At 40.2% G+C, this 27,665-nt stretch overlaps 1 protein-coding gene across 1 annotated transcript in view; it reads right to left on the minus strand.

Moving 5' to 3' along the window:
• The window catches only part of LOC115580187 (uncharacterized), a 141,178-nt gene that overhangs the window by 100,926 nt on the left and 12,587 nt on the right, over positions 1 to 27,665 (minus strand). The window contains exon 5 of the mRNA XM_030414212.1: positions 11,587 to 11,693. Within this exon, the coding sequence (XP_030270072.1) occupies positions 11,587 to 11,693 (107 nt within the window). The remainder of the gene's footprint in view (positions 1 to 11,586; positions 11,694 to 27,665) is intronic.

Genomic DNA, 27,665 nt, shown 5'->3' on the forward strand with positions numbered 1-27,665 from the left:
GCTCTTAATTACCCCATCCACCCAGTCTGAATAATGCAGGATTCTGCTTACAACCATGTTAGTGCACACTGCATGCGATACTTAACATAACTGCTTAACACAGCTCTGGGCTCCCATGGACTGGTGTGTATTTCAGGATTAACCTCATTAGTGATGTGTCTGCATGTGTGAGTACACAGATGTGTATGCTACCATTGACTATGGCATGTGGCGCATGCTAAATGCAGCCATTCAGCAAAGAAACATGTGACAGTGGACATGTTTACCCTCTGGCACTTGTCTCTGGTTCATCAGGCGTGAGAGGGCATGGGGCTTTGGAAGCATCTGCTGGTAAGAGTGCAGTGAGGCAAAAGACATACATAAATACGTAGCCGCATGCATGCAGACACATGCAAATACCTGCACAGCACGCAGACTGCCACCATGAATGTGAAAATACAATTATGCTGCCAGGACAGTGAATTTATCTACTGTGCAATGACAAACATGAGTCGATGATAGATACACAGAACTTGGCTTTCATGTTGACATCACAAAGTCTTTCTGATCTGCTGGTTCAAGCACAGTCGGATGAAGATTTGCTTGGTGTATAGCTTGTTAAACACTAAAATAAAAATGCTAAGATGCAGTAGAAAGTAGTAGTGGAAGCGAAGTTGAAATTGCCTACACTTAACTGTCAAACACACATTTGCGTCAAGTTTGTATCTTAGCATTTGTCCTGCCACAGTATTCCCCACAGAGCAACTGGGCAGGATTATCATTTAGGTAAAAAAGGTCACAACCATATTTTCTAGGACAATTTCTATCAACCCCCTTGTCCCTGGACAACAGAAACTTTGTTTCGGACAAGCATAGATCTTTCCTGGGATGCTTCTGGAATGAAAGGGACTTTTGTATGTACTATATGTTTGCAACCAGGCTATGTACAACTGAGATACTAAGCACTCACTACAAGACTGTATCTATATTTACCAGGAGACCTAGGGAAAAAAGGGGGGCTTTAACTCTGAAAGGACGCAGTTAGGTCACTAACGACATGTTAAGCACCCTTTCTTTTCACGTATAATGCTACCTTGTGACCAACAAATCCGTTTTGAAGCTAGAGTGCTGGTTCACTGTTAGCAGTCGGGCTGGCAGGAGAGTTCTGCTGTATGAGCTAAACACACAGCCCGAGAGGAACAAGATGAGTGAACTGCAGTTTAATGTGAAAACACAAGTTTACAGTTAAAAAAGCAACTGAAGTAGTTACGGTAAGTAAATTTGGAGGCAAAACCATTTAAATGCTAACATGTTTAAGTGTACACTACAGATGATAATAAAGGGAACAACATTTTCATTTTCAGAGGGTTTAAGGTAATCTTGCACTATTAAAATTATTTTGTGGCAAGGCTCCTGGACTGTAGTGAAAAAAGTTATTCTGGAACCCTAAACAACGGCGCATGAAGCTCTGACCTTTCTCAGACTGTGTCTCTGTGTTGTCAGACCAGACAGTGGATGTTCTTAGTTCTGTTAAGCAGCAGCTTCATCTATACAATTTAACAGCACTCTCCATCAGCTGGGAAAATGCTGTCGGGTTGTTTGAGAAGTTTTGTGCACCTCCATAACACCGCCACAGACAAACTCTGGAAGGGCTATGCCCCTACTGAGTTTGAGGTCACAACAGAACAAGTGAACAGAAAAAAGTGATCCTGTATAGACTCCTGAGACCACACAGCATGCCCAGTGCACCACTCTGGAGGCAAACTATGACCTTTACAAGAGTTTAGTCTATAATCTAGCAAAAGTGATGTCCTTCGACCCTGCCTGAGAGTCTTGGAAGGGGATTAGGAAAGCACTGCAGAGACAATAATAATCTATAATTAAATAAAAATTGTATAGTGGCTTCTTCAGGTAGGAATTAAGATTTCTGAGCTAATAGGCCAAAGCTGTACTGGTCTCAGTTTTTCTTTTCATTGCTTCATCAGTCTTCAAAAAGGTTTCATAACTACTACATGCACTTAGTTATTGTTATTACTACTTTAATACGTATGATCCTAGGCTCTGGTTCTCAGTGTTTTAGGATAAGATCCATAGCAGTAACAGTTATCATTGTGTGATGCCCTCATGTTTGCAAAACTGCCAAAAGGTACAGTCATATAAATGTACTTATGTTTCAACAAATTGTAATCAAACTGTTAATTAAGTCCACCTTTTTAATAAGGAACCACTGTAAGCTTAATTCTGCATTTAAACTAACATTTGTACATGTTTTAGCCCCTTCACAGATTGAGCTTCAGTACAGTGTAGTCTTGAAAGCTTGAGCAGTGCTGACAGTGTGAAGTATAGAGGATTGTGGAGTGCAATTAAAGGAGTATCGGTCAGTGTAATGTACTCTCTCTCTCTGCCAAACAGCCTCTTTTCACAGGAAACAGTGCCAGCCGGATGATCTGGCAGATCTACTCTGACCTCTTTTTTTTTTTTTCCATTTTTATTGGAGGTTTACACAAGAACTACTGGGCCACAAATACACACTTGTCCTAGGCCTGCACAATTATGGCTAAAATGATCACCACAATTAGTCCGCTCAATATTTTTGATAAAATGTCAAAACTATTTGGCATGAGAAAGACAGACAGCATCAGCCCATCTAAGTAAATATTAAGAAACATAGAGGATAATCCATAATTTAATACAGCGAACACAGTGAAACATTCATATACACAGCTATCAAATCAATTACTGCAAGGTGACTATACCCACACTTTGTCTAAACAACATTCACCCTGACTGAATTACATTATACGCACAGATTAGCTTTTCAATTTGCATCACATCCTAAAATCTTTTTTAAAAACCAAAATGGAGACTTTACTTAACATGGAAAAAGAGCAATTATATCATTACACAGAGAGCACAGGCTTTTTCAACACTGTGTGCTTTTACATAGGCCGGCTCCATTACTCATGGATGGACTGTATTTATGGATAGACCCATTTGCGTCTCTGTGATTTCAGATGCTGTTACCAAGAATGCTAAAACCTTCATGCACGTGGAACAAGATTGCCACTTTTATGGGAACATCTTGTGCTGAAATAAATCCTTACCTGCTAATGTGTGCTGAGGGGTCAAGGGGTGTAAGCAGTGTGAGTGGAGCTTTCGGTGAGAGAAGCAATCTAGCCTTGCTTCTCATTTATGCCTTTCCTTCAACACACAATCACTTCCATCATATTGTATACCATCATACATACAATATGATTTGGTATGTGCTGCAACTATGCTCTAAACTCAAGCTTATTATGAAACTTAATCATCAACTACAACAGCACCACTACCCAGTTTCATTAAATACCATGGTTATATCCATCAATAAATACAATTTAAAGAGATTCTATTTCGTACGTGCTTCCCCCTCTAACAGACTTTGCTATTGGTTTACTCCATTCACACTATGCATATGCACCCTGAAACACTATTGCCCCGCTGTTTTGAATGCTACCACCTGATTTGGCAGCCAATTTGTTCCATCTCAGGGTGCCATGGTAGAGCCTCAGTGGGGTGAACAACTAGCAAAGCCCATTAGAGGGGTATGTCGTACTGGACAGCCAGACTATTACATCCGAGTAACTACTATTTACTATGTGCTTGTCTGCAGACACCACTTAACCATATGGCAGGCCTAAAAATGTATCTTGTTTTCATACAAATAGAGCTATATGATTAGTAGAACCAAATTGTACCCATAAAATAATGGCCAGTGCTAGCACCTGAAACCACATAAAGTTTATTACCACACAGGGTTTAAGCAGTGGAGGGTTTGTCTGACCATACTGTCGTAATGACCTGAAGGTGGCTTAATTTGTCTCACTTAGGAGTTTTAGATTAAACTGATTAAACAGTGTTTTCTCTCAAAGGTAAACATACATTGAAATATGATAACTATTTAAATTTGATAAGTTAAAGTTCTAACAATGTGTACAAAAGACACTTTTACCCTCATACCTGGATAAATAATTGAGTACCTTGTCCTGTCCCTGCTCATTTCCTTAAGTGTGCACTGTACTTGATCCTTTCAGATTGAACAAAAGGTACTTCTTTCTTGAACAGCTCCTACCCATTATTGCTTTTAATGACACGTTATGGAATAGGGTTCACTGTGAATTGTGACAGAAAGACTGCATGAAACACTTTTAATAGATTAGCAGTATCTTTTCATTTTATGGACATAATCAGTTAAAAGGGCAACACTTTTGCACAATGCAAGATAAAAACTTTAAAAAGAGGGCTGTTATTATAAGCTACAATGTTAAGAATTAGAAAAAAAAGGAATTCTAGAGATAACCTACATTCAGTCAGACCAAAGAAAGGACCCTCTTATCTTCACAAAAGCTATATAGAATAGTCAATATGTTGCTTTTTGGCTTAGCCTACACGACCGAAAGATATCCTGCAGATTTTCTTAGACAAAAACAGCATGATGACTAGTGTATTACTTAATGATATATACTCTGAAACAAAAGTAAATCACAAATATTGTATTAAACAGCACAGGTGGTGGGTCAAAAGCATGCCACTTCTCCATTGATGCTTGAGTAACTTCCATAATCAAGGTACCTCAACTTAATGCAGGTGGCACAGGGAAAACAATGTGAAAACAGATCCAGTGATACCAAAAACTATACCATTTAACATTAGCCACTTCAACATCTCAACTAGAATGAAGAATATGTTGTGATTATACCATATTTCCTGTTTGAAATAAAGCAGATAGCTGTTTATTTCTCAAATACATTTCTATACTTCTATTTATGACCCACTAGAAGCGTGTGGTAATCTCTACGAAGTCCTAGCCCTGTGCCTCTGTTATCAAATTTTGGTGCTTTTGGGCCATTTCAGGGCCACAAACTTCAGACAGTTGGGGGTGTAGCCTCATACCAATAACAGCACACACAGTGAGAGGGTGGGACTTATAGCAAGCAGGTGCCAGATGCCATGCATTCATCAATGAAGAAGCTACAATGGACACCTTTTACTGTTGTGTTTTAAAAAACGCAACTGTTATCCTACTCGTTCTACCTTTATTCAATGCTTTAGTCAGAGATGAGGCACAGAACACATAATTTTTTCACACACAAGTTTAGAAATTAATATTGACTGAAAAATGTCTAAATTGCTTAGGTTCACGTCTTTGGAAACTCGCTGCTTCTTAAAGGCAACTCTTAATGCCAAATCTTTGCCATTACTACTTTGGTCAAGCGTAAAATACAGTACATCATTGAACACGAACAAATCATATGCACACATACACTAACCTATTTCACATATATGTACACACACACAAAAGGGCTTCACTATATCAAAAAAAATTTTTACTTTGTGACATTTTGGTTTCACGTGATACATATTTTTATATGAAAAAATATTTTTTACCAAATAACTTGAATACCTCAATAGAGGCTATGCACATGATGTCACAGTAGCTGGACAAGTGAAATTGCTTATATTTATCGAGGGCAGCAATGTTAATGTTGAGTTTGACGACCGCAACAACACAAAAAACACATCTGAAATATATTAATGAATTCATTTGGTTTCTTTACATTGTGCATCCTGCAATTACTATTGCACAAGTGCACAATGCGATGTCAATGCTTAAACAATATGTTGTTCAGCCCTACTTCAAAACTTAAATTACAGCAAAACAGTGGTTCAGAGGAACTGTGGGGTAGGTCTCCCTGAGGAAGTACCGAGTCACATCAGGAAGTGGCATGGATGACCAGGGGAAAAACATGGAGTAAAACTAATTTAATGAATATTGCCATTTTTATGAGGTAAATTATATGAGTAAGAGTTTAATGCTATTACGTAGACCTATATTTCACTAAAATTAAACTGGATCCCTATTCACAACAAATTGTGGGGCTATGCTTGACCTTGATTAGCTTCTAAAGGGGGGCCTGACAGAAGAAGTTTGAAAAATCAAATTAGAATTAAATTTTGTAAAATGAAAATAAAATCCTACTTAATATCATTATTACACAATTATTGTTACTATTACAAATGTTAATAGGACAAAAAATGAAATATATTTTTTTCAAATGCAAATCACTGGTTTACCCAAACATGGGCAGAGGTGAAAGTAATGCTTTAACCTATTTTCCTGACAGGAAAAAAAGCGTAACGTGTTCTATATAGTAAACATAGAAAAGTGTATATAAGGAGAACCAATTTGTGCAGTTATCACAACCTGAATGTGAAATTTCTGATGCATATTCGGAAACAGTACAAATATTTCATATTAAAGTGAGTCATTCATTAGAGATAATGAAAGGTCTGAGCGGTATAATAAGCTGCCAGTGGAATGCTAATTCCAGAAAATAATTGCTTGCAGGAATACCATGCATACAGAAAATTAATCTTGGCAATTTCACTGCGCCACTATACACAAGAGAAAGAAAAATGTGAATAAAAAATGCTAATTGGGAACCTTGACAACATCAAATAGCGTTCGTTAACAATCTTGATCATTTATTTCAGACAGGTAAGAGAGTTAGCAACACAAACCACTGTCAAGCGCAAGAGAGTAAAAACAATAAAAGATAAAATTACAGAACACTGGAGAAGGGTCGGTATTTCCATGAAACGGTCACCTTTCTTTCTTCAGATCCAAAGTCCTTATACACCAACAGAGGGGACACACTCCACTTATTTTAGCATGTGTGCATGTGTTGAAGAAAGTAAGAGAGACACATCATGCAGACTTACATAATGCCATCTCCTTTGTCTCTCTTGCGCTTCTCATCAGCACACGTGCCCCCTTACACACACAAATTCATGTCTGCTGTTATACAATCACTTTCCGCCATGGAGGGAACAGATGCCCCTTCAGGCTCAGGAGGTGGGCATGCTCACTGTGTTTGTGTGCAATGGGACGTTCTTGGCACAAACACCTTTCTACAATCACAAACTCGACAGAGTCCAAGTGTGGGGAATTGTAGAAAGAGTGCATTCCGAATTCCAGGAGGCAGTTGATGCAAAAATATGTTGACATGGAGTCTGGTATTTCTCTGAGATCAGGCCCGGAGGATTCGGAAAACAAACAAGGTTTTTTCTGGTCAACGTTCACGTCCTCAATGAATTGAAGTGCAGTGGTGAAAGCCTTTTCTCCACTGCTGTCCCCCGTGGCTTTTTTTCTCCGGAATAATGTAGAATTGTCTCTTTAGCCATTAGCCCTGCATCAAGTATGCAAAGCAGGCCAATCATCACAAACGAGTCGTAATGGAATAATTGCGGCAAACGAATCCTGCTGGGGAATGAGAAGCCCAAACAACTGGTGTGCAATTTATATCACACATCAGGATGTGTCTGGTCCTAGTCTCCCTGGGTACAGCCTAGATGCTCTGTGCTGGGCTTGGCTGGGCTGAGTGGTGGCATCCCAGGGTATTAGAGGAGACTGACTGGAGCCCACACACGCATGCCTTGAGATACAGCCTCTCTCTCCTGTGTTTCTCTCTCTTCTCCATCCCACCCAGCACTCAGCTGGCTTCATCCAACTGACTCATGAGGAAATCCTCCACAAGAGGAAAAAGCTGCCAGCTCCAATGACAGGAAAAAAAAAAAATTCTCAAAAGCGGGCATCAAAGAAAAGGGAAAGAGCGCAGAACCAACGCTCTCGCAACAAGACAAAAAGAAAAGTCAGAAATCGCTGTCGCTCCGCCCAGTCAAAATCTTCCGCCTTTGTTTTTGTCTCTCGTTTTATTTAGTTGTCGCAGTTGTTTTAGAGAATTAGCATCTGCTACTGAGCCTTTGTAGAGGGATTTACGTGCCCCCCTACACATTTCTCCCATACCACCCATCCCCGCCCCTTCCCTGCCTCCTTATCCCTCATCAGTCTGCTAGACAAGTTTTTCCCACCCAGTCATAGTACCCAGCTCGCAACCTCTTTTTGTGGGTGTGCTTGTTTGGTGTGGGTCTGGTCTGTGAGTGTGGTGCATGTCGTGCCAGCTTGGATAGGAGGAGAGAGGAGGAGAGAGGAGGAGGAAAAAAAACTCTTTGTAAGTTATGGGAACACTATGAGACACAGACGCAGGCGCTCATAAATTATACGGTTCATTTGCATATTCCTGGCATAAGACATTATGCAAATACTGGATAATTTGCATAATGGATTCCTCTTGTTGCCTCAATTGCCCAGTTGCTGCTTTTTATTTAATAATGAAAAAAAACAAAGAGTGTGAAACAAGAAAGAACAGCATGTCTGAGCCCTATGAAGCCCTTTGCCACTTCTTCCCTGAAACAACGAGCTGTGAAAGACTTTGTAGAGGAGGACAATTTCTTTGTTCAGATTATCTTTCATTATACAGCCACATAACCAGAAGCATATACACGAGTACAGTGCGAACACGGACAGAAGAGAGAGAACATGTAAAAATTAATATGGCGATCGGATGAAGTGCGTCGCATCGTATTTGTGAGCGTTCGTAAATTTCTCTCTTAATTAGTAGTTTCTACCCCAACTATTAGAGCAAGCCGCAGCACCGCTAATTAACAGCCGTGTACATCCCCTCTTCAGTGGGGAGGGGGATTTTATTAAATAATTTAACTATTTTTGTCTTCCGCTTTTAACCTCATCAGCTGCGTACCAAACAACCACAATAAAAATCTGGGGAAAGGAAATAGCAGATGTGGCCAAGATAATTATTCAATCAAATATGCGCGACTGGCGAAACAACTAATGACAAGAGAGGAAAGATAATTACCACACGGATACACAGAGCTTTATCAAAATTGTCCGAATAGACAAGTAATTTGTTTACAACCCGTTCGTTATGTTTCTTAACCATGTCCTACAAATGTAAAAGCAGACGGTCACAATTGCATCTTAATAGAGCAAATGATCTTGATACAATTAAAGACAATTACACACAGTGAAAGGATGATACGAGGAGTGTGTGCATCTGAAAGGGAGGTAGGGGAGTTAAATGGAAGTAAATGAAGAAAAATATTTAAAGGTGGGAGAAAGAGGACTCTTATTATTTGTAAAATGTCAGCACAACATTGTGCGATGGGATAAGCAAGCACAACATCAACTTCACTCAGCTACAGTCAGATAAGCAGCTTGAGATTCTTCACTGTGTACTGTGGCTGTGCAGGCACAGCACAGTTTTGTTGCACCATAACAGGGCTGCAGGTTGTGGACCGAAGCTCTCTCTTTCTCCATCCAGGACCAATGCAGAGGAAGGGCAAAGCGGAGGTACAGCTAATGCCAGGCACCGGGGTTACACGGCAGGGCGCTAAGCAGTTTGCCAGCCGACTTACGAAGACCGTTAGAAGAAATCATCAGCTTTAGGAATCAATTAACCTAAATGTTAATTAATGTCAAGGCTATAGAAGAAAAAAGGGAGATGGAAGGCGGGTGTCCTGGGCATGTGGAAGGAAAACTAGGGAGAGGAGGAGGGTGGGTAAGAGAGGGACTGAGAGAGAAAGGGGATGGGCAAATAAGGGAAACAAGGAGCGAATGCGGTTGATGGCAGAGAGAAGTTGGCACAGTGCCATCCATTCAGTGGTAGCACCAAGGCGGACTTCTGTTTGCTCTCTAGGGTACTAGGGTAGATGGTTAGATGTAGCCTGGGAGACAGAAGGGTCTTGTCGTCATTTTGGTAGCGTCACATGCTTCGAGTTTTTCCTTTATCTTGTTTTTTTGTTGGTTTCTTTTTTTTAATGGATGGGGACTGTCTTATAAATTTCAGAAGTTGAAGTGAAGATACGGACATACATCATCCTTACTTCAATACCGCCTTGGAGGACAAGTAAACATCTGCTGACAAAGACATCAAGACGCAACCTACACCTGAAGAAGCTTGGGAGCTGCCATCAGATGGATTTAACTGCATGGCACCATGATGGAAGTACTAGGATGGATGTCAGGAATTCCAAAATACAAAAAACTGAGAATCAAAGATTAGACCTAAGACAGGAATTGAACCGACAGTGATGAGCGCCACATGCACAAGTACGGGAAATGCCGATGGGACTATATGGGATTAATTAAAGCGATGGAAATTCTACAACGAAAACAACAGAAACTTGATGTTTTGTTGTTCTAGTGATTACAGGGGGGTGTGGCAGTGGCACAAAAGGAAGCTCCTCCCACTCACTCCTTCTTGCTCTGTCTCTAACCATCTGAAGCACAGCTCTGTGTGCCAGGCAGCCAGCCAGCCATCTGGGCAGGAGACACTATGCCAACTCTTTCGTTAGCAGTAAAGGACATACCCTTGGATTACACGGGCGATGACAAACACCATTTTCATCTCACGAGCATTTATGGACTTGGGTTGAAGTCATTGGTTTTGGAGGCTGCCCAAGGAGCAATTATTTGGCACTTGCGGGTCTCAAGTGGTGTGCCAGCGGGAATGCGATGGCATCACATGGCACGAAAACTGGTGAAGACTGACGGAGATATACCACAATTAAGCCAAATCAACACAATCGGATGCCCTTCACGTATCAGTTGCCAAAAACAAAAGAGAAAAGAACAAACAAGAGACATTACAGCACCTGATATGACTAATTAGGGCAAAATTTGCTTCGTTAATTTGGCTGACACTCTCAATCAAAGGAACGAATTAAATGATCAACAAAAGAAGCATTAACGGGGATAAAGCAACAACAATAAACAAGATGAAGCAAGACAAAAGCGGCGAACTGACCAACTATTAGTAGAGGGTGGGAAGCGAGTTCCTCTTCTTGTGCCAACTCCCTTCCCCCTACCCCACATTTTCCCCAGTGTAAACTGCCATTTCTTATTGCACTGGCTGGCAGCCACATTGAACAGCTACCACAGGCAGTGCTGCAACAGACGCTGCCAGTCTGCCAATCATTTGCGTGCCTGCCTACAAGAGGAGGAGGGGGAAGAATGGACCTGAGGGACTTTGCCTGAAGCTCAACAGCAGCTGTTTACAATGTCACAGACACAAAAGGGAGACAAAAAATGCAAACACGAGGATGCATACTAATGAACTGCCAAAACAAATTATAATCAACGGACAGACAGGAATTAATTAACTTTTTTCCCCTCTATTTGGACTTGTGCTGATCCAAACTAATCACACAGTATGTGTGATTAGTTTGGATCACTGGAGCAGAACATTTTTAAAAAGTCATAAAAAGATCAGAATTTTGTCCATCTGCAGCATGCCAAAGAACAGCAGAGGGGAATGCAGGCATTCATGTGCAATTTATCTACATTCACAGCAGTCATCGTGGACTTGAATTCCTATAGGTTCAGTAAAGTATCCAGCAGCATGAGAGCCAAGAGAGAGGTGGCACGGACACAACAAAATTCTTAGTGGAATGGGTACAGAAGGCACAGGAACAAGGAGGCATCCTGAGTTCAGGAGACACTGAGGGGGAGGTGCTGGCCTGCCTGCAACCAAACTGGGGGTAGTGAGGCCGTGGGAACTCATTACGTCCTCCACACCCACACCCCACATCTCCACGACTTTTTTGCCCCCATCTTGCCAACCATCCAAAAGAACTGAACAAACTCCACCCTTTCAGGATTTTCGCTCCTGCGCTAAACTATCATAAACAGATGCAACGCAGACCTACCAACCAGCTTGAGTTGCGGTTCGGGGTATTCTCTGGGTCCAGAGGAACGTTTTTGTGGTTCCCTCAAGGGCTGCTGGCATCGGGCACGGAGCCAAGGATGGGCATCGCTGCAAAGACACACAACGGAGGCTTTCATTAAGTTCGTTTTCATTGTTAATATGCACAGTCGGAATTAAAACAGTAATTAGCAACGCAAGGATTTGTATCCACTGGCATTCAACAATACGTGTTTAAATTTTTTTTCTACTGGATTTCTTTGGACAAGAAGCATGGTTGTGCAATATGAATAATTAAGGAAGTCATCCAAAGGGAGGGATTATAACATCTTTGTGCTTGCTACCAAACCTTGGCACTACCAAGATGTCTGAATCTGGTTGTACCACCACTGAGGAGGGACCGCATGAAAGATGGCATCTTTTTGGGCATCTGAATTGTGATCATCGCGATCGCAACAAATACGATTAAGAAATTAATTTGTAATTGGTGCCGTATTTTTTTTTTCATATTCATTGCGGGAAAACGTGGATATTCTAATCTTTCGGAGCTAATGAACTTTGGATAATCACCCTTTTATTTAATTCCATGGGGGATGTTAATTGTGCACCGTCTTCATTACACAAATGGATTACAAAAAAAAAGAGGGCTTGCACGAGAGAGCAGAATGGAATGGGGGGTGGAGTGTGTGTGCATGTGTGTGTGTGTGTGTGAGTGTGAGCGAGAGAGAGAGAGGGAAAGCAAGAACGGGGATATTTTTCTTCCTTCGTTATATGCCAGTAGTCAAATAATGCCACAGTACTTACAAACAAGCAGAGAAAAGCTCCTGCATTGCCAGTGATGTTCATGTGCTTCCTCTTGGAAAACCTGCTCTCTTTGCTCTCTGCCTGCTCTCCAGAGCACCAGCTCTCACATATGAAGACATCTGCCTTTCCTGGCTCTGGATCTTACAAAACTGGAGCGAGAGGAATCCTTCCTGGAATCTAACTTCTCTCGAACTGGATATTACTTGTGTTATTCAGATGATTAGTGCATTAACAGCATTGATCTTTATTAGAGTGGCGTTGGCGCCTGGCCGAAGCGGAATGCAGAGGATACAACAGACACTGTGGCGGGCACTGGCTAATGTCCTCTGTGCTTAATCATCCTACAGCAGAATGGTTTTATGCATATTTCATTTGCATATCATTAAATCGCTAAGGCATACGGGCAAATGGCAGCGGAGAGCGAGGGACTGGAAACAGAAAAGCATAAAATATAGAGGAAAAAAAGCGACTCATTATGCGATGACAATCTTCAAAGCTGTGTGCCTGATTTCTGGCAACCTGCCAATTCGTTTAATTCAACATTAATTAAAAAAGTCAGCGCGCTCAACCTTTCCGACACGGATTAATTGAGCACCTTACAATCTGTGCAAGGAGCCATTCACATACATTGAATATGTGTTCACGTAGAACTAATGTTTGTGGAATTGTAAATGGAAAATAAATTAGATTATTATTGCGATTTCAGACTTTCGGATGAAATATTTGTATGTGACCAGCTAAATCATGAATACTAAAAAAATACTAGTTTAAATGAACTATTCACTGTTTATGTTGTGAGAATTTATGTACAGGTTTTAAATGCTGTGGACATTGCAGGTGACCGTTGCCAGGCTTGCCACAGGCTGAGGAACTGAGGACTTAAAACCTATTTACTTTATGGGAGTAACTGAGGCATTTCTGTTCTATGTCTTTTCCCATGCTCTTCCTACACAAGACAAGACAACAAAAAGTGTTTCATTTTATTCCTCACATAAACATTCCCCAAAATAAACCCCACAACAAAACCCAAGCTCTGGTTTAGAACCAGGCCGATTATATTTGGATTAATTACAGTAAATAACCCCCCCCCCCCCCCCCCCCCCCCCCCCCCCCCCACCCCCCCCCCCCACACACACACACACATATACACACACATACACACATGCACACACAAACACAGAGGACATACTGTAAGATGAAACAAATGTCCACCTTTTATGAATTTGCAGAAGAAAAAAACATAGCATTCTGAAAGTTATTAAAGAGAGACACAGTGACCCACTTAAGCACTTTAAGATTTCCAATAGGTTTGTTTTGCCTCTTCTTTTATTAATCTAATTTCAAAATAAAAAAAAGTGATAATATCAAAGGAGACTGCATAAAGCTTCTTTCGTAAGAAATCTTCCAAAGAAATCGTTTCATAAAGAAGATATGGATTACTGTGACATTATGGCAAACCATTAAAAAAATTAAAATAAAGCCAAATTTAAAATTCTGTTTTTTTACTGCACAAAATCAGCTCTCATAAAAAACAATAACCCCGTGAGGTACAGCATTAACAGCGCAGAAAACAATTCTGCAGTAAAATTTTACTCCACAGAGACCTGTGTATCTAATTGCGGATTTCTTTTCCAGACATCCTTGCTTAATTCTTCCCCTATGCAGGGCAAATCCCCCCCAAGCCAGAATATTCAAATGAAGTGAGCTTCACGCCTCACACAATTAGCCATGTTTAGTAATTTGAGAAATGATTGCCGCAGGTGCAAAGAGGAGGGGCAGCATAGACGGGGGTAGCAGGCTGGCAGGGGAAACCCAGTGAAGTGGGTGGGTACAAGGCTGGCGCTTTGTAACCATGGCACATGCAGATGTCGCTGTAGTTCTTCCAAAAGCCTCTACCAACCGAGCGGGAGGGAGGTAACGAGGAACTCGTTTGGCATCACACACCTCCACCATGCGTTTCTAAGGAGGAGTGTTAGAGTGCGAGGCTGGTGGAGTGTGGGAAAGAGGCTGGCAGCCAGTGCCAGAGGTGCTGACGTGGGTGAGACCAGGGTTAAGGGAGATCCTGCCCTGCATGAGGGAATGTGCATGCAAATAACTATGGTGGAGTGTAGGAAAGGTTTAGCACCACCACTGAGGTGTCTGTGAATTTCCATGCCTGTCATAAGATGTAGACATTATGCAGAGTGCTGATATTAATATGCATGCGGGCCCTCTTTATTATGCAGCTCAGCGTGAGGTAATATTGCCGGGCTGTTCTGCCATGCTTTGGTTACTGTCTGAGAATGTTATCTCTCATTGAACAAACACAGTCCTTATTTCCTCGCCCTCCTGTGAAAATGTTTAATTATCGATGATATCCACAGAGGTCAATTTGAAAAGGAAACTCTGACTCTCAAATAACAAGCTCCACCACTGACAGGGAGAAAACTGACAATGGCAAATATGTCAGTAGGATGATCACTTCTATATGTTATCAATGTCATTTCATGGCTCCTTCACCAAAAGCCTAAAAAAATATTGAATACGAGCATAATTTTTATTTGTGGACAATATTTCATGCACATTCTGTATCTGTTTTTTCCAATACTTCGGTAATTTTAACAAAAGATTACATATCTTTTTGTCTGTACTTCATAAATAGTAATAATCTAGATGTTTCTTATATTATTTTATATAAAATTACTGTATCTGAAACTCAGCCCGTCTGTCTGTAAATTAAGGGTCTTAACTAGAATGAAAAATGACATTAAGTCTGTTTACATTAAATCTGTTTCATCCAGTGTGGTGCATCACATGTTTACTCTCTAAATACAGCACAACATTCTCTTCACAAAAGCTTTTTCTTTTTAAATCTTTGTTAGGGTAATTATTAGGGTAAATTCTATGAAGAAAATATTACATTAAAAACAGATGACTGAATTAGTGGGTCAATTCTTAGTCCCCAGAATTTATTAACAAATATTCTCCAGCAGAAAATATCAGCAGGTGTCTCTACAACCTGCAGCTCAGGTAGGTCCCATGATAGTTCACACAGACAGGTTTCTGCTCCACCTCATTTCTTGCACTAATAAGTCAGCTGTATACCACACTGGGTCAGTGTAACCTCACCTTAGCATTTGCACAGCCATGATGCCTCACTTTTTGGCTTATCACACAGACATAGAGTTCGTAGGAACGAACCCCTCCTGTAGTGAAATCCATGCGTCTACTGTACATGCATGCCTGAGCCAACTAAATCTCACCCATGCCAACAATCACATACACATGCAGATTCTCACTGAGCCAAATGGTGAAGCAGCACTATCCCTTTAACCACCATCTTGTCTGGGGTCTGCAGATTAATTGGTTCCTGGTAATTCTATCAGATTAGTATTAATACGCTGTCACTGGGGCAATCGAGGTGACCCACTGTATCTAGCTGGCTCGCCATAAACTAGTGTGAAGGTCAACTGTCAATCAACCTACACAATATGATAATCAGTCTCTAAAGTCAGCATGGGGATGCCATTAACACCAGCAGTAATGGCTGATGAAAGAACTGTCATAACGGCAAGTCTCAGGGGATGAATGCTTATGGATTGGCTGGGAGTGGAGCGAAAGAGGAGAAGGACGCCTAGAGTGAATGTGCAAATTGTAAAATCTTGTTTTTTTACAGGTGTGACTGTGCCACTGCACATTAGCAACACCTTTTAGCCAAGAGCGCTATTTAACTAGCATGAGAATATTTAGCAGCACTACTGTCATCTTACTTCTTCAATTCATAACAATTTAATGTGACAGCTTAAAGCCTTTTTTTCAGTTAAACTACAAGGGTACAATGACCTTGCACTTGAAGGACATGTCCAGTAGGAAGTTGACTATGAACTCACTCCTCTAACAGAGAAGTCCTTAAAGCATACTATGGCTGTCAGAGAGATAAAGATGTACCATCAGAGTGTGACTATTCTGCCTGGTCTATTGAGAAGCTGCTGCCTGTTTGCCTGTTTCAGTGAGGGTAGACTTGACTGCCCATGAGAAACCCACTGTATACTGAATAGAGTAGGCCATCCTAGGGGATATAGCCACTAAATATCCCTCCTGAGTCCTGCATGCTCACTGTATATGTCTATGTGACTGTTGGCATGTGGACGATTTACTACCTAAGCAATAGAAAGCCACAAAATATATGAGAGGCCTGCCATGGCACCTTGTCCAGGTTAGAGCTTAACAAAGGAGACAGGGAAAGGAAGTTAGGGCGAGGGAGGACAAGATAGACAGAGAGAAAGGGAGGGAGAATGTGAAAGAGAGTGCAGGAGATGAGACAGTGTGAAAGAAATGGTGTGTCTGTGCTGTGTCCCACAGGGCCTGAACTGGGCAGCTTGCAAGGGAGCCATTACATGCGTGTCTCTGACAGCTCACTCTCTCATTACGCCAGCAGACAGTTAACACCACCACTCATACATCCAGCTTTGTAATGCAGACTATATCATCACCCACCACACACTTATAAAGTTACAGTGGCTGCTGTAATATACTGTACATTAAACGGAGCAACTGAAAAAGCATGCTACTTTACATTTCAACTCTTTAGAGCCACTTTAAGTCAAGACCATAGTTGATGTCTTTGCCTTAGCTAAGTCAGGTGATGATGTCTTTTGAGACATTTGAAACAAACTTTACATTGGCTTGCGATATGTTTAATGACTTTAACATTTTCATTTCAAATTAAGAAAAAAAATAAGCTCCAAAGAAGGCCAGAAGGAAGGGTTTGTATCTCCAAGGATATGAGATACAGCAGCAAAACCAAATCACAGAGCCCAAATGATCTATCTGAACAGAACAGAACAGAACAGAACATTAAAAAAACAGAGTCAGTCAGATGGCAATTTACCAGAAGCAGCAGGTAGCAGGAGGTACAAAGCCAAATGTTGCACTTTGTCATAAAACCGTCCCATGAAGCATTTTTGAATGTGCACACATGGTTAAGTTTATTTAGCTAGGTGTAAAATGCTCCTTGAAGTCCACTAGTTCTCATGTAGTTTTCATCACCTTGTCATTAGTAGGGTTTTCCTTCCTTCCACCTCTCCTACCTCTTTAACCCCAGTGCTCTTCTATCCATTAATCTGTCTGTAATAGAATATGCTGATTTTACTTGGCTCATACCCATTACTCCCCTGGCCCTCTCTGCTTTGATAGCATCTTCCTGATGCATGATGGCTGCCAAGATGATCTCCGAGACCATAGCGTGCTGGAGAGACCGCTACAGTAGGACGTAGAACTAGATGTTTCTTGTCACATATGGTCATACTGATCTAATAATACTACGTCTTTCTGAAACACTATGAGCCTGTGACACTGAGAACCTCTAGAAATTATATGTTACTCACAATTTACAGTACTGTCAGGAGACAACCTGTCTGGTTGAAATTTCCCCTGCAACACCCACTCAAAAGGAGCTGAGGCTGTGAATGTGGTGAGAAAAAGGCAAGGCGCACTCATAAGAACAGAGCTAGGCAAGCACACATGAACATGACCTCTGCTGGATGTTGAAGAATTCTGCTGCCTCCACATTTTACTGCTAAAGGGCAATGACAGACTTAATTGGACTGAAAAAGACATTTCTTCAAGATTTTTTGGCAAATCCTGGGGGTTAAGAGAACTGCTCAAGAGAAGGAGACGACATTGTATTTGCGAAACAAAAAGACAGGGCTATAGGTATTATTCAACTCATTGATACAAAATGTTTGTATAACAAAGCAAACAATTTCTGCATGGAGCTGTCCGTGGCCAACCTCAATCAAAACATGCTAAACACATGTACATTTAACACAAAGAGGCCAAACATCAAAATTGGGGAAAAAAATTAAATCCTCGCAGGGCATGTTAAAGCTAGCAGCGACAACACAACAACACATCCTCCTTCTTTAACCTCACACAAGTTTGGGTAGTCTGCTGCCTGTTGTGTGTCTAGACTGTAAGTTTGCATGCATTCTTTTTGTAAACAAGTTGGCGAGGATTGAACAGCAGTTTAGATGTTCAATCTTAATTGAATTAAGTTTTTTTCTGTCCATGTAACTCATCAGTCTGGTCAGAGTAGGGAAACGTCTATTTCACTGTCCACTCTACACATATGTCAGCAAAGCAAAGGGAGGATGGAAAGAACAAAAATACTGCAAGGTCCTTGTTTGAAAATGATTGACACAAGAGGTTTGTAATAAGGATCTGGAGACAAATTTTTTTTCATTCTCCCACAAGGCAAAGAAATAAAGGCAGTGTTTTCAGTGCAAATCAGGAGAATTACCTTGATCACGGCCAGAAGAAAAGAAGGAAATGGGCCTTTTAGGGCTAACAGTCTTTAATACCTTTTACTTCTTAGAACTTTTTATAGATGTGTCTTCTTCGTGTGTGTCGACTCTGTGGTGCACAAAAAATATTATCCAATCTCTGCAGGAACTGAAAAGCCAGATTTCCCACGACCAAAGCACTTTGGTAATGTTGGGTTTGTGAGAGTACTATGGTGTTGCCAGCCTACCATCACACTAGTCACAGTGAAGAGGTTGTGGAGGGTCAGACAGAGAAGAGAAGGTCAAGGAATATGAAAAAGGGACATCAGAGTGATGATGGGCAAGGTTAAGAGGGTAAGAGTGGGGTGAAACAGAGTAAAAATAAAAGGATATCTGAAGGTGAGATAATAACAATATGGGAGATATAAAATGGTCAAAAATAAAAATTAATTTAGACTGGGTTATAGAGCAGCAGACTGTAAACACGTGTATCACATGAGCTTCATGCCATTTTTAATATGCCACCTATGATCATATCAGCAACACATAAATCCTTCTGCAAGAGTCTAGATACAATAAGGCACAAAAGCTTTAACTGAAGCACTAAGAGCTGGATGGAAAACAATAGGAGAGATTAAGTCGAGAATAAAAGGCATGCTGAATGTGTGAAGGTAAAACAATCAATCAATCTTTATTTGTATAGCACCAATTCACAACAAAAGTCATCTAATGACACTTTCTAAATTGAGCAGGTCCAGACCATACTCCTTGATGTATCAGAATCCTTATACTTAAATTAGTTATCCTGATTGATATAATCACACTTATAGTTATATGCTAAACAAAGGAAAAGGAAAACTAGGCAAAGCCAATGTTTTTGATGTACTGTGATTGATTTGCCTGCTCCGACAACACTTAGGGGCAGATACACTTGTAGTGTGGCAGAAAGAGTTGTAAGGGTGGACTCAAGTACAAACTCAATGAAAAATGGAAACACTGGGTCAAGGGCAGAAGAGAAGAGCATAACAAATGGAGGCACATAAGAGTGATGTAGACCAGGATGCCACAGAGACATATGTGCAAGGATCTACTGTAATTGAAGTTGCAGTGAGCACAGAATGAGAGAAATTAACAAGACAAACACGGAGAAGACAGAGACACAGAACTAAGATAAGAAAGAGTAAACAGATACATCTAAACACTCTTGAAATAAACTAGCTGTCTTCTACTTGGTGAGAAAAGACACTCTGATATACAACAGTGACAGGAAACGATGATATCCCCGGAGGCCAAAAACTGTGGTTACTTTGAACAAGCATTCGTGTCAGAATATATAACTGTGATACTACATATCTATATATATATATATATATCTCTTTCTCTCTCTCTCTTTATATATATATATATGTGTGTGTGTATATATATATATGTGTGTGTGTATATATATATATATATATATATATATATATATATATATATATATATATAATATAGATAGATATATATATATATATATATATAGTATATGTACATATATACATATATATATATACATACATATATAGATACATACATACATATATATATATATATATATATATATATATATATATATATATATATATATATATATATATATATATATATATATATATATATACATATATATATATACATACATACATACATATATATACATATCTATACATATCTATCATATTCATCTAACTATAGATAAACATACTATTTATTATTAATCAATTAAGAGATAATAATATTTACACAAACATTTAATCATTGGAACAATGGGTCTTGTCATTACACATCAAAATGCCTTTCACACAGAGACACTTTACCTGTCAACCACAAGTTTAGCTACTAATGACTTCAATTTCGTGCCCCGTTATTGTGCATGCTGGCTAAATGGAATTGTCTACTGGCACATCTAAATGTAAATAGAACATTTTTGTGAATGACATTTGTCCACAACCATAACAGAATATTAGGGCTGGGCTGATATGCCAATCTTGATACTGTCACAATACTTGGGTGCTAATTCAATATGTATTCTAATTCAATACGCATTGCCATTCTACAAGTATTAACCACGTCAAAAAGATACATAGAAAAGCTTGGTTGGCTAATAAAGCCACCAGTGCAGTGAAACAATACATTTCAACGGGAATTTTAATTACACAAGACGCAAAGCATCTTTTGTGCACATATGTTCAAAAAATACATCTGTGATATATCACTCGGGCTATATGCAATGTACAGGTGGGCCCAAATGGGCAATTCAAATGCACCAACTGCTCCTATTTTTATCCATACGTGCACAACACAAATAAATATCCATTTCAACACAACAAAAACACATACTTAATTATGAATAGAGTCTAAATCAATGTCTTGCGAGAAAACATCACCAACTCCGTGCAAGATTCATTTACGGGCAGGAGCTAGATGATTTGTTAAAAGCACATAAGACCCATTATCACATGGCACATTACATCATTCAATAGTGGCCCCACTGCAAATATTAAACCAAAACAAGGGCCTTTGATACAGAACTCTTCTTTATACCCTCCCTACAAGGCCCTGGACTAAATTGGATTTTCCCAGCACTGTTTCGTAATTTGAAACATCCATCATTTATTATTAAAGAAAAGAAATAAAGGGAATAAAAGAAAGCACTGCCTTTGGCAGCATCAGGAAGCCCCGTGCTAAACCATCACCTACAATTTTGTGCTCTTCCACACCCTAACCCTCTCAAAGCAGGTATCATTTTTTTACTCTGTTAGAACAGTGATGGCAAGTCTGCTGTCTTTTGTTATCTTCTCAACTAAAAATATCTTTGTAGTTATTAAGGGTGTCTGATCAGGTTTTTAGGGGCCAATCGCTGATTGCTGGAAGCAGTATTGGCGTACACTGATCACCAATCAAAATGTTGTTTCTTTCCTTAATAATCATAAAACCAAATGGGAAAAATTCTGTCTCAGTCTCAGTTGTATCAGTCTTTTTCTTTATGCTAAGGTCTTTATGTTTTAAACTAAAAGTACATCATCACAAAATGTTTCTTAAATTTCATTAATTTATTATAAACTTCTTGTGTTGTCACTGTTTCACATTTCATGTTCCTTTGAACAGAAACTCTCAGTTCTGCTATGTGTTTAACTCCACAGTAAATAGCTGCATTAGCTCCGTAAGCTGTTGGCTCCCTTAGCCAGACACACTTCTCACCTGCTGCTAACAGCTATAAGCTAACTAGCTCTGCTCCTATGAATTTCAGTACGAGTTTGCAGTGCCTTCTTACTTTAACCTAGGCAACATACTTGCGAGCCTGCCAGCAAGCTGTTTGAGACTGACATCCCAAACATGATAATGATCGTCCCCAGCCAAAATAATGCCAACAATCAGCATCTTTCTATAAAGGGCATTAAATCTTTATAGTGAAGTTTGTGTTGCATTTCTGCAAAGAACCTGACTCTTTTTTGGACAAACTTATAAGTCGATAAAAAAGTGGGAATGATTTATATGGTAATGGATGGTGAGGCAGCAATGTGTATGCATCTGTATGATGGATATGTCATGTCAGACAGGACAAGGTGACGGATACACTGTTTTCAATGTCCCCTACAGAAACAGAAGGTGGTGGTGCAGCTCTCAAAGACACCCAGGAAATCCTTCATAATAAAAGCTCCTCCATGTCCTTTTATAATCCTGTTCTGTACTATCAGTGTGTTGCAGCTAAGTGTTGCAATTAGACCAGCCTTTTTCATGCAAATCAATTTGACAGCACAACAATCAGTTAGTTATGCTAGCTTCTGCTCTCTCATTCTCCCCTCTCTACTCCTTTACTCCCTTGCCCTCTCCCTCCCTTCTACCTCATTTTCTCTGGCATTTGCAGAGGTTGCTACATTTGCATTATTTATCATATAAGGTCAGAATATTCACCACTCACAGCAACAGAATATGGTTATTAGCACAGTATTACAAATGTTAAATACAAAATGCAGTCATTTGCCTCACTCATGCCCCAGCGCATCCCCAAAATATAACGGGATCATGCCACACTTTAGCTATTCCAATCAAACATGGGTTGATGGAGGAGAGAGCAGTCTATGTTAAGAAGACACATGGAAAGTCAAGTAAACAGCTCTAAGTCCTACTGTTTGTCTGGTTCTCTGTGTGCAGAGTCCTGGTACCAGGCATCCAGATATCAATTTACTAAAAACATGCAGGCAGCATGTAGCAGTAGGTCCCTCATATATTATGATGCATGTGCTGTTGGAAGGTTGGTCATTGAGAATATTAATAGATACCATTTGTTCATAGGAGGAGTCCCATCAAAGGCCTGCATGGACTTGGGCTAGTATGATGGATAGATGTGGCTTTATTACCATTAAAAAGTCATTTACAAGACAAAGAGGGACAAGCTTTTTGAATTATGGTTACTTTATAACACACTGGACCAGGAGACAAAACTACAAACAAGCTGCCGGTTTGCAGTTTTGACGACTACTGGTTACGGCAGATTTCCCCAAACACAGGATTGTTTGCATAGTCAATAGAGCAAGTGTGATGGACATACAGTATACACCGAAGTCAAGACCAAAGCTTTGTTTCACATACACAGTATATTTATGTATGTGTGTGTTTCACACGTGACCAAAGGGCCTTTTAGTCTTGCAGTGGTGCTGTCTCATTAACGTGCCAGCCTACTATGAAAACGATCTAAATTCATCTCTTCATCAAAGTCCTTAGTTAAGTACAGAGGCAAGATGGGGAGACAGCCCGGCAAAATCAGAAGGAAATAACTGCATGTGATCTTTTTTCTAAGGGTCAAATAAATTAAATCTGACAGAAAAAATATCGAGGGAGAATTTAAAAGAGATAAAAAAGAGCTGTGGGTGAGATGAGAGAGAGAGTATATGTGTGTGCGTGAGAGAGGGGAAGGGAGAGAGGAAAAGAAACGTAGAAGAAGTGCTGCAGGATGGTCTGTGTGCCTTTAAACTGAAGTCTCAATCTCACGTAGTTTTGTTCCTTAAAGGGAAATCAGAGGGCTTGGCTGAGGCATTGCCTTGAAAGTCATGAATAAACATCAGATTGCCTTTCTGTGCATACATCATACATCACAAGATGACACTACCTAATGGAGGAGGATTCCTCGCCCTCCGACACATGAAAAGGCAGTGAAATTACCCACCAAACCATGCAGCCGCATGGTTCTAAAATGGACCACTGAGGGAGAGAAAGGGAGGGGCTAAGGGGGAGAAAGGAGGGGTACTGAAAAAAGGAATCTCTTAGTGAGACGGATCCCTTTGATAACCATATTGTCTACGCATTTGAGAGCCAATGTTAAACGCAGAAAAAAATATCATAAATATATACTGCAATGACCATTTACAATTGGAATTTGTTACTTTTTGTATGTCTCCAGGTCCTATTTCTAAATTCCTGTACTCTCTTTGCCATAAATGACACCCGTCCTCATTTTTAGGTGTGGATTCTTAAATAACATTCAGTAGTGGATGCCATCCCAAACCAGGCGTTTAACAAAGTGAAGGAGTTTTTTCCCAGGATCCAGGGGACATAAATTGCATTTATCAGTGTGTATCAGCTCAAAGAGTGAATTTGCTATGAGGGGCAGTGGACTGACTGTTGAAAATGTCAGCAAAGATGCCAGCACAGAGGGCCAACTGATAAGAGAAGCAGCCTGGCTCACACTGTGTCACAACCCCAGAATGGACATGCAGCCAAGAGGCTGCACCTGGTAAAGAGAATAGAGAAGGATCTCAGATGCACAATTGGGAGAAAGAACATACATGAACGGGGATGGGGGCAAGTGAACATTGACATGAAAAGAGGGAGGAAGTAGAAGACTCACAGACAGTTCAGCATAGCGGGATGCAGCATTGCAGAGTAGCAGGGTTTTTACTGAACCATTATTCTACTGCAAATGTTCATCACTGTGCTGACTAACAAAATTTATTTTCAAGCAGACTGAGATTCTAAAATCTTCCACTAATTGTATTTCGAAAGAGCAAACTCCTTTCGTCATTAACACAGTAAAATGTAAAACAAATTGCAATGAATAAACCTCGAAATCATTTCTTAATATAACAAAAGACCCCTGAAGAAAAAGTCTGATAAAAATTCAGTTGGAAAACACTTGTGGTAAAATGTCCATGAATAATTTGTGGTTGGGATATGGAGAACAGACTATCATTTTGAGCTCACGCATGTCCTCCATTTCCTATCTGCAAGCGTGGGTGCATCATCTGCGGAGAGCCTAAGGCAACTATGCGCAGGACATTTCCACAGAGGATCACTTGGAAAATATCCATCAGAGGGAGATACTAATTAGTGCTTGTCCATGTGTGTATGTGTGTACGTGTATGTGTGTGCATGCCTGTCTATGTGTGTGTTGGGGCAGAGGGATGTACACCTAGCCAGGCGTGAGAGCAGTGTTGTGCAGCCGAGTGCAGTAATTTCTTTGATCATTTTTAATGGCCATTCTTTCATGTGAGGCTGCAGCTCGCACACAGCTCCCTGCAGGTGTCATCTCATTCCTTCAGTTGTGGGATTAGTATGCGGCAGGCAATAAAAAGCCAGGCCATTACACTGTGCAGCACACATACATAATCTCAACACAGTGGGATCATTACCCTTTCAAAGGATGATATCAGCTCACAGTCTGCAGAGAGACACAAAGACAGCGATAGAAGCTAAGCAAAAGAGGAAAAGGAACCAAAAGAAGACAGAAATAAAGAGGCAGCAAACCACAGTTGCAGTGTGGGATGGAGGGGGTTAGAGAAAAAGCTATCAATCAGCATTGCAAATAATGGCAGACAGACAGGAAGGCAATGGATGATGGTTCAGTTCCCTCTGAGGGATGGCATGATATGGACACAGTGGTACCTGTTGTATGTGAAAAAAGTAAACCATTCCCACTTCTATAGTACCATAGTCTTCAGATAAATTATTTATCCATTTCAGACTTCCTTTCTTCTCTAACTTGCAATATGCTTGAGAAAATCTCACATATTCTGACACTGTGACAAAAAACACCAGGCATGTGCATCACCAAATCCTAAACTAAAAAACACATTTTAAGATTCTCAAACAGTCCTAAATAGGGAGATAGTTCAGTGCTTCAAGTCAGCAAGGTGGGCGTTAGAGTGCCACTCTGGCTGTGGTAGAACTTCTAACAGATAATCTCTACAGCCCCAGACATACTGCACTCCACAAACCAAACACCAGTTTCCACCAGTAACTCAAAAGCCATCCACAAGGGCAAAGAGTGCTCCCACTATGCATTTCATAAACCCCAGCACTAGTGTGAGTCAAGCAGACAGGTAAAAGGTCTGTAACAGCAACTTAAAAGACACTTTCATGATATGTGAATCTGTACAAACCAGCATGTTATTTTATTATTAATAGTTCTCAGGAGGCTCTGCTGGTTGAGAAACTGCAACTGCTGTTGGTTCGCTGAACTCAACTGCAATTTACACAGTTTTTATCTATCTATTCAATTTCTATAACCTGTACCAAATGCATTTAATCTATTTTACAATATACTTCATAAGTATATATGGGTATATGCAGTCTAGAGACAGCTATTGCCCTTTCAGTTTAAATTCTACATTTATATTGGGCTCCAATCATTGTTATTTTCATACTTGAGTATTCGACCAATTATTTAGCAGTTTAATCAAGTAATTGAATGCAACTGTGTAAGATCAATGGAATGGGCCAAGTCTCTTTGAAAAGTGTTGATTTTAACAACTTCTAAACTATCTATTAGGGCTGTAAATAAATCAGAAGTTAAAGTGATATATTACTTTGCTAGAAAATAAACACTTTTCACATATTCCCATCTCTCGCTAGTCTTTACTTCACAGCAAGCCAAACTCAACATAGTAATTAGTGGACTTGAGGGAAACGTGTAATATGACTCTTGAGCACAGCATTCAGGCAAAGCTGCTGAGCCCTGGTATTCTTTAGTAAGCCCATTAATCACCAAGAATCTGATAATATCAATTATTTCAGTAAACAAGGAAGTCAAGATTAAGCCCTTGCCCCTCACTCAATCCCTGCATTAAATCACCACGCAGATAGATTTAGCAGCTAATTGGAGTAAAATGGAGCTTTGTGAGGGATAACTGAGGATTTCTATACAGTGTGTAGTTTTGTCTTTAAGGAAAAGCGTTTACGAGAGGAATGGTTGTAACAGCTAAAAATGTGAGATGGCTGTTCAAAAAGTCACATTGACAATAATATTGTGTTTAATAGCTTAGTAATGTTGTTTCCAACTAAAACTTATTATTCTATAACATGCAGTCTAAGTTCTGACAACTTGTGTTCTGTCAGTGTACTTATTACATTAGACTAATTAGGGCAGTTTGGTGTGAAATTCTCATTTCTGTTTCAATGCGCTTTTCCAATATTCAGATTTAGATGGGACATAAACACTATCATTGTCATTGGGATATTTCCCTGCTATTCACCACTGGCCTATTTCTGAGTGAAAGTGAATTATCTGAAGTAAAAACATCTGCAAGAGATGGCTGATAGGCCCTCTGATTCCCTGGGTGCATAAGGGAGGGCTCCCACTGGTCCGATAAAAGGCCTGGGTTCCTGCAGCAAATGATGCCTTTCTCCAGTCTTATGCCTACGCTCTGCTTTTAATTGGCCTCTTCTGTAGCTGTGAACCTTAATGACTTTGTTCCGGGATTAAAAGCCTCCGTGTTCAGGCAAGGCAAGGGTCCTAACCTTGCCTTGGCTGCTCTGTCTCTCCTGCTACATCATTCCTTTTCCCCAGATTTCTCTCATTCTTTTTTTTTTACCTAGACTGCACCCCTGTTTCATTCCATTTTCCCTATCAAGATGTTACTTGCAGGTTACATGAACATGTTACAGGCCAACCTCCCATCACCTGTCATTCAAAATCAGTATTTTGTGCCGAACCAAAAAATGCCATTTTTTAATAGGTGAATATCATTATGTTGTTTTT

The sequence above is a fragment of the Sparus aurata genome, chromosome 4 (assembly GCF_900880675.1).
Source record: "Sparus aurata chromosome 4, fSpaAur1.1, whole genome shotgun sequence".
Classification (NCBI taxonomy): Eukaryota; Metazoa; Chordata; class Actinopteri; order Spariformes; family Sparidae; genus Sparus; species Sparus aurata.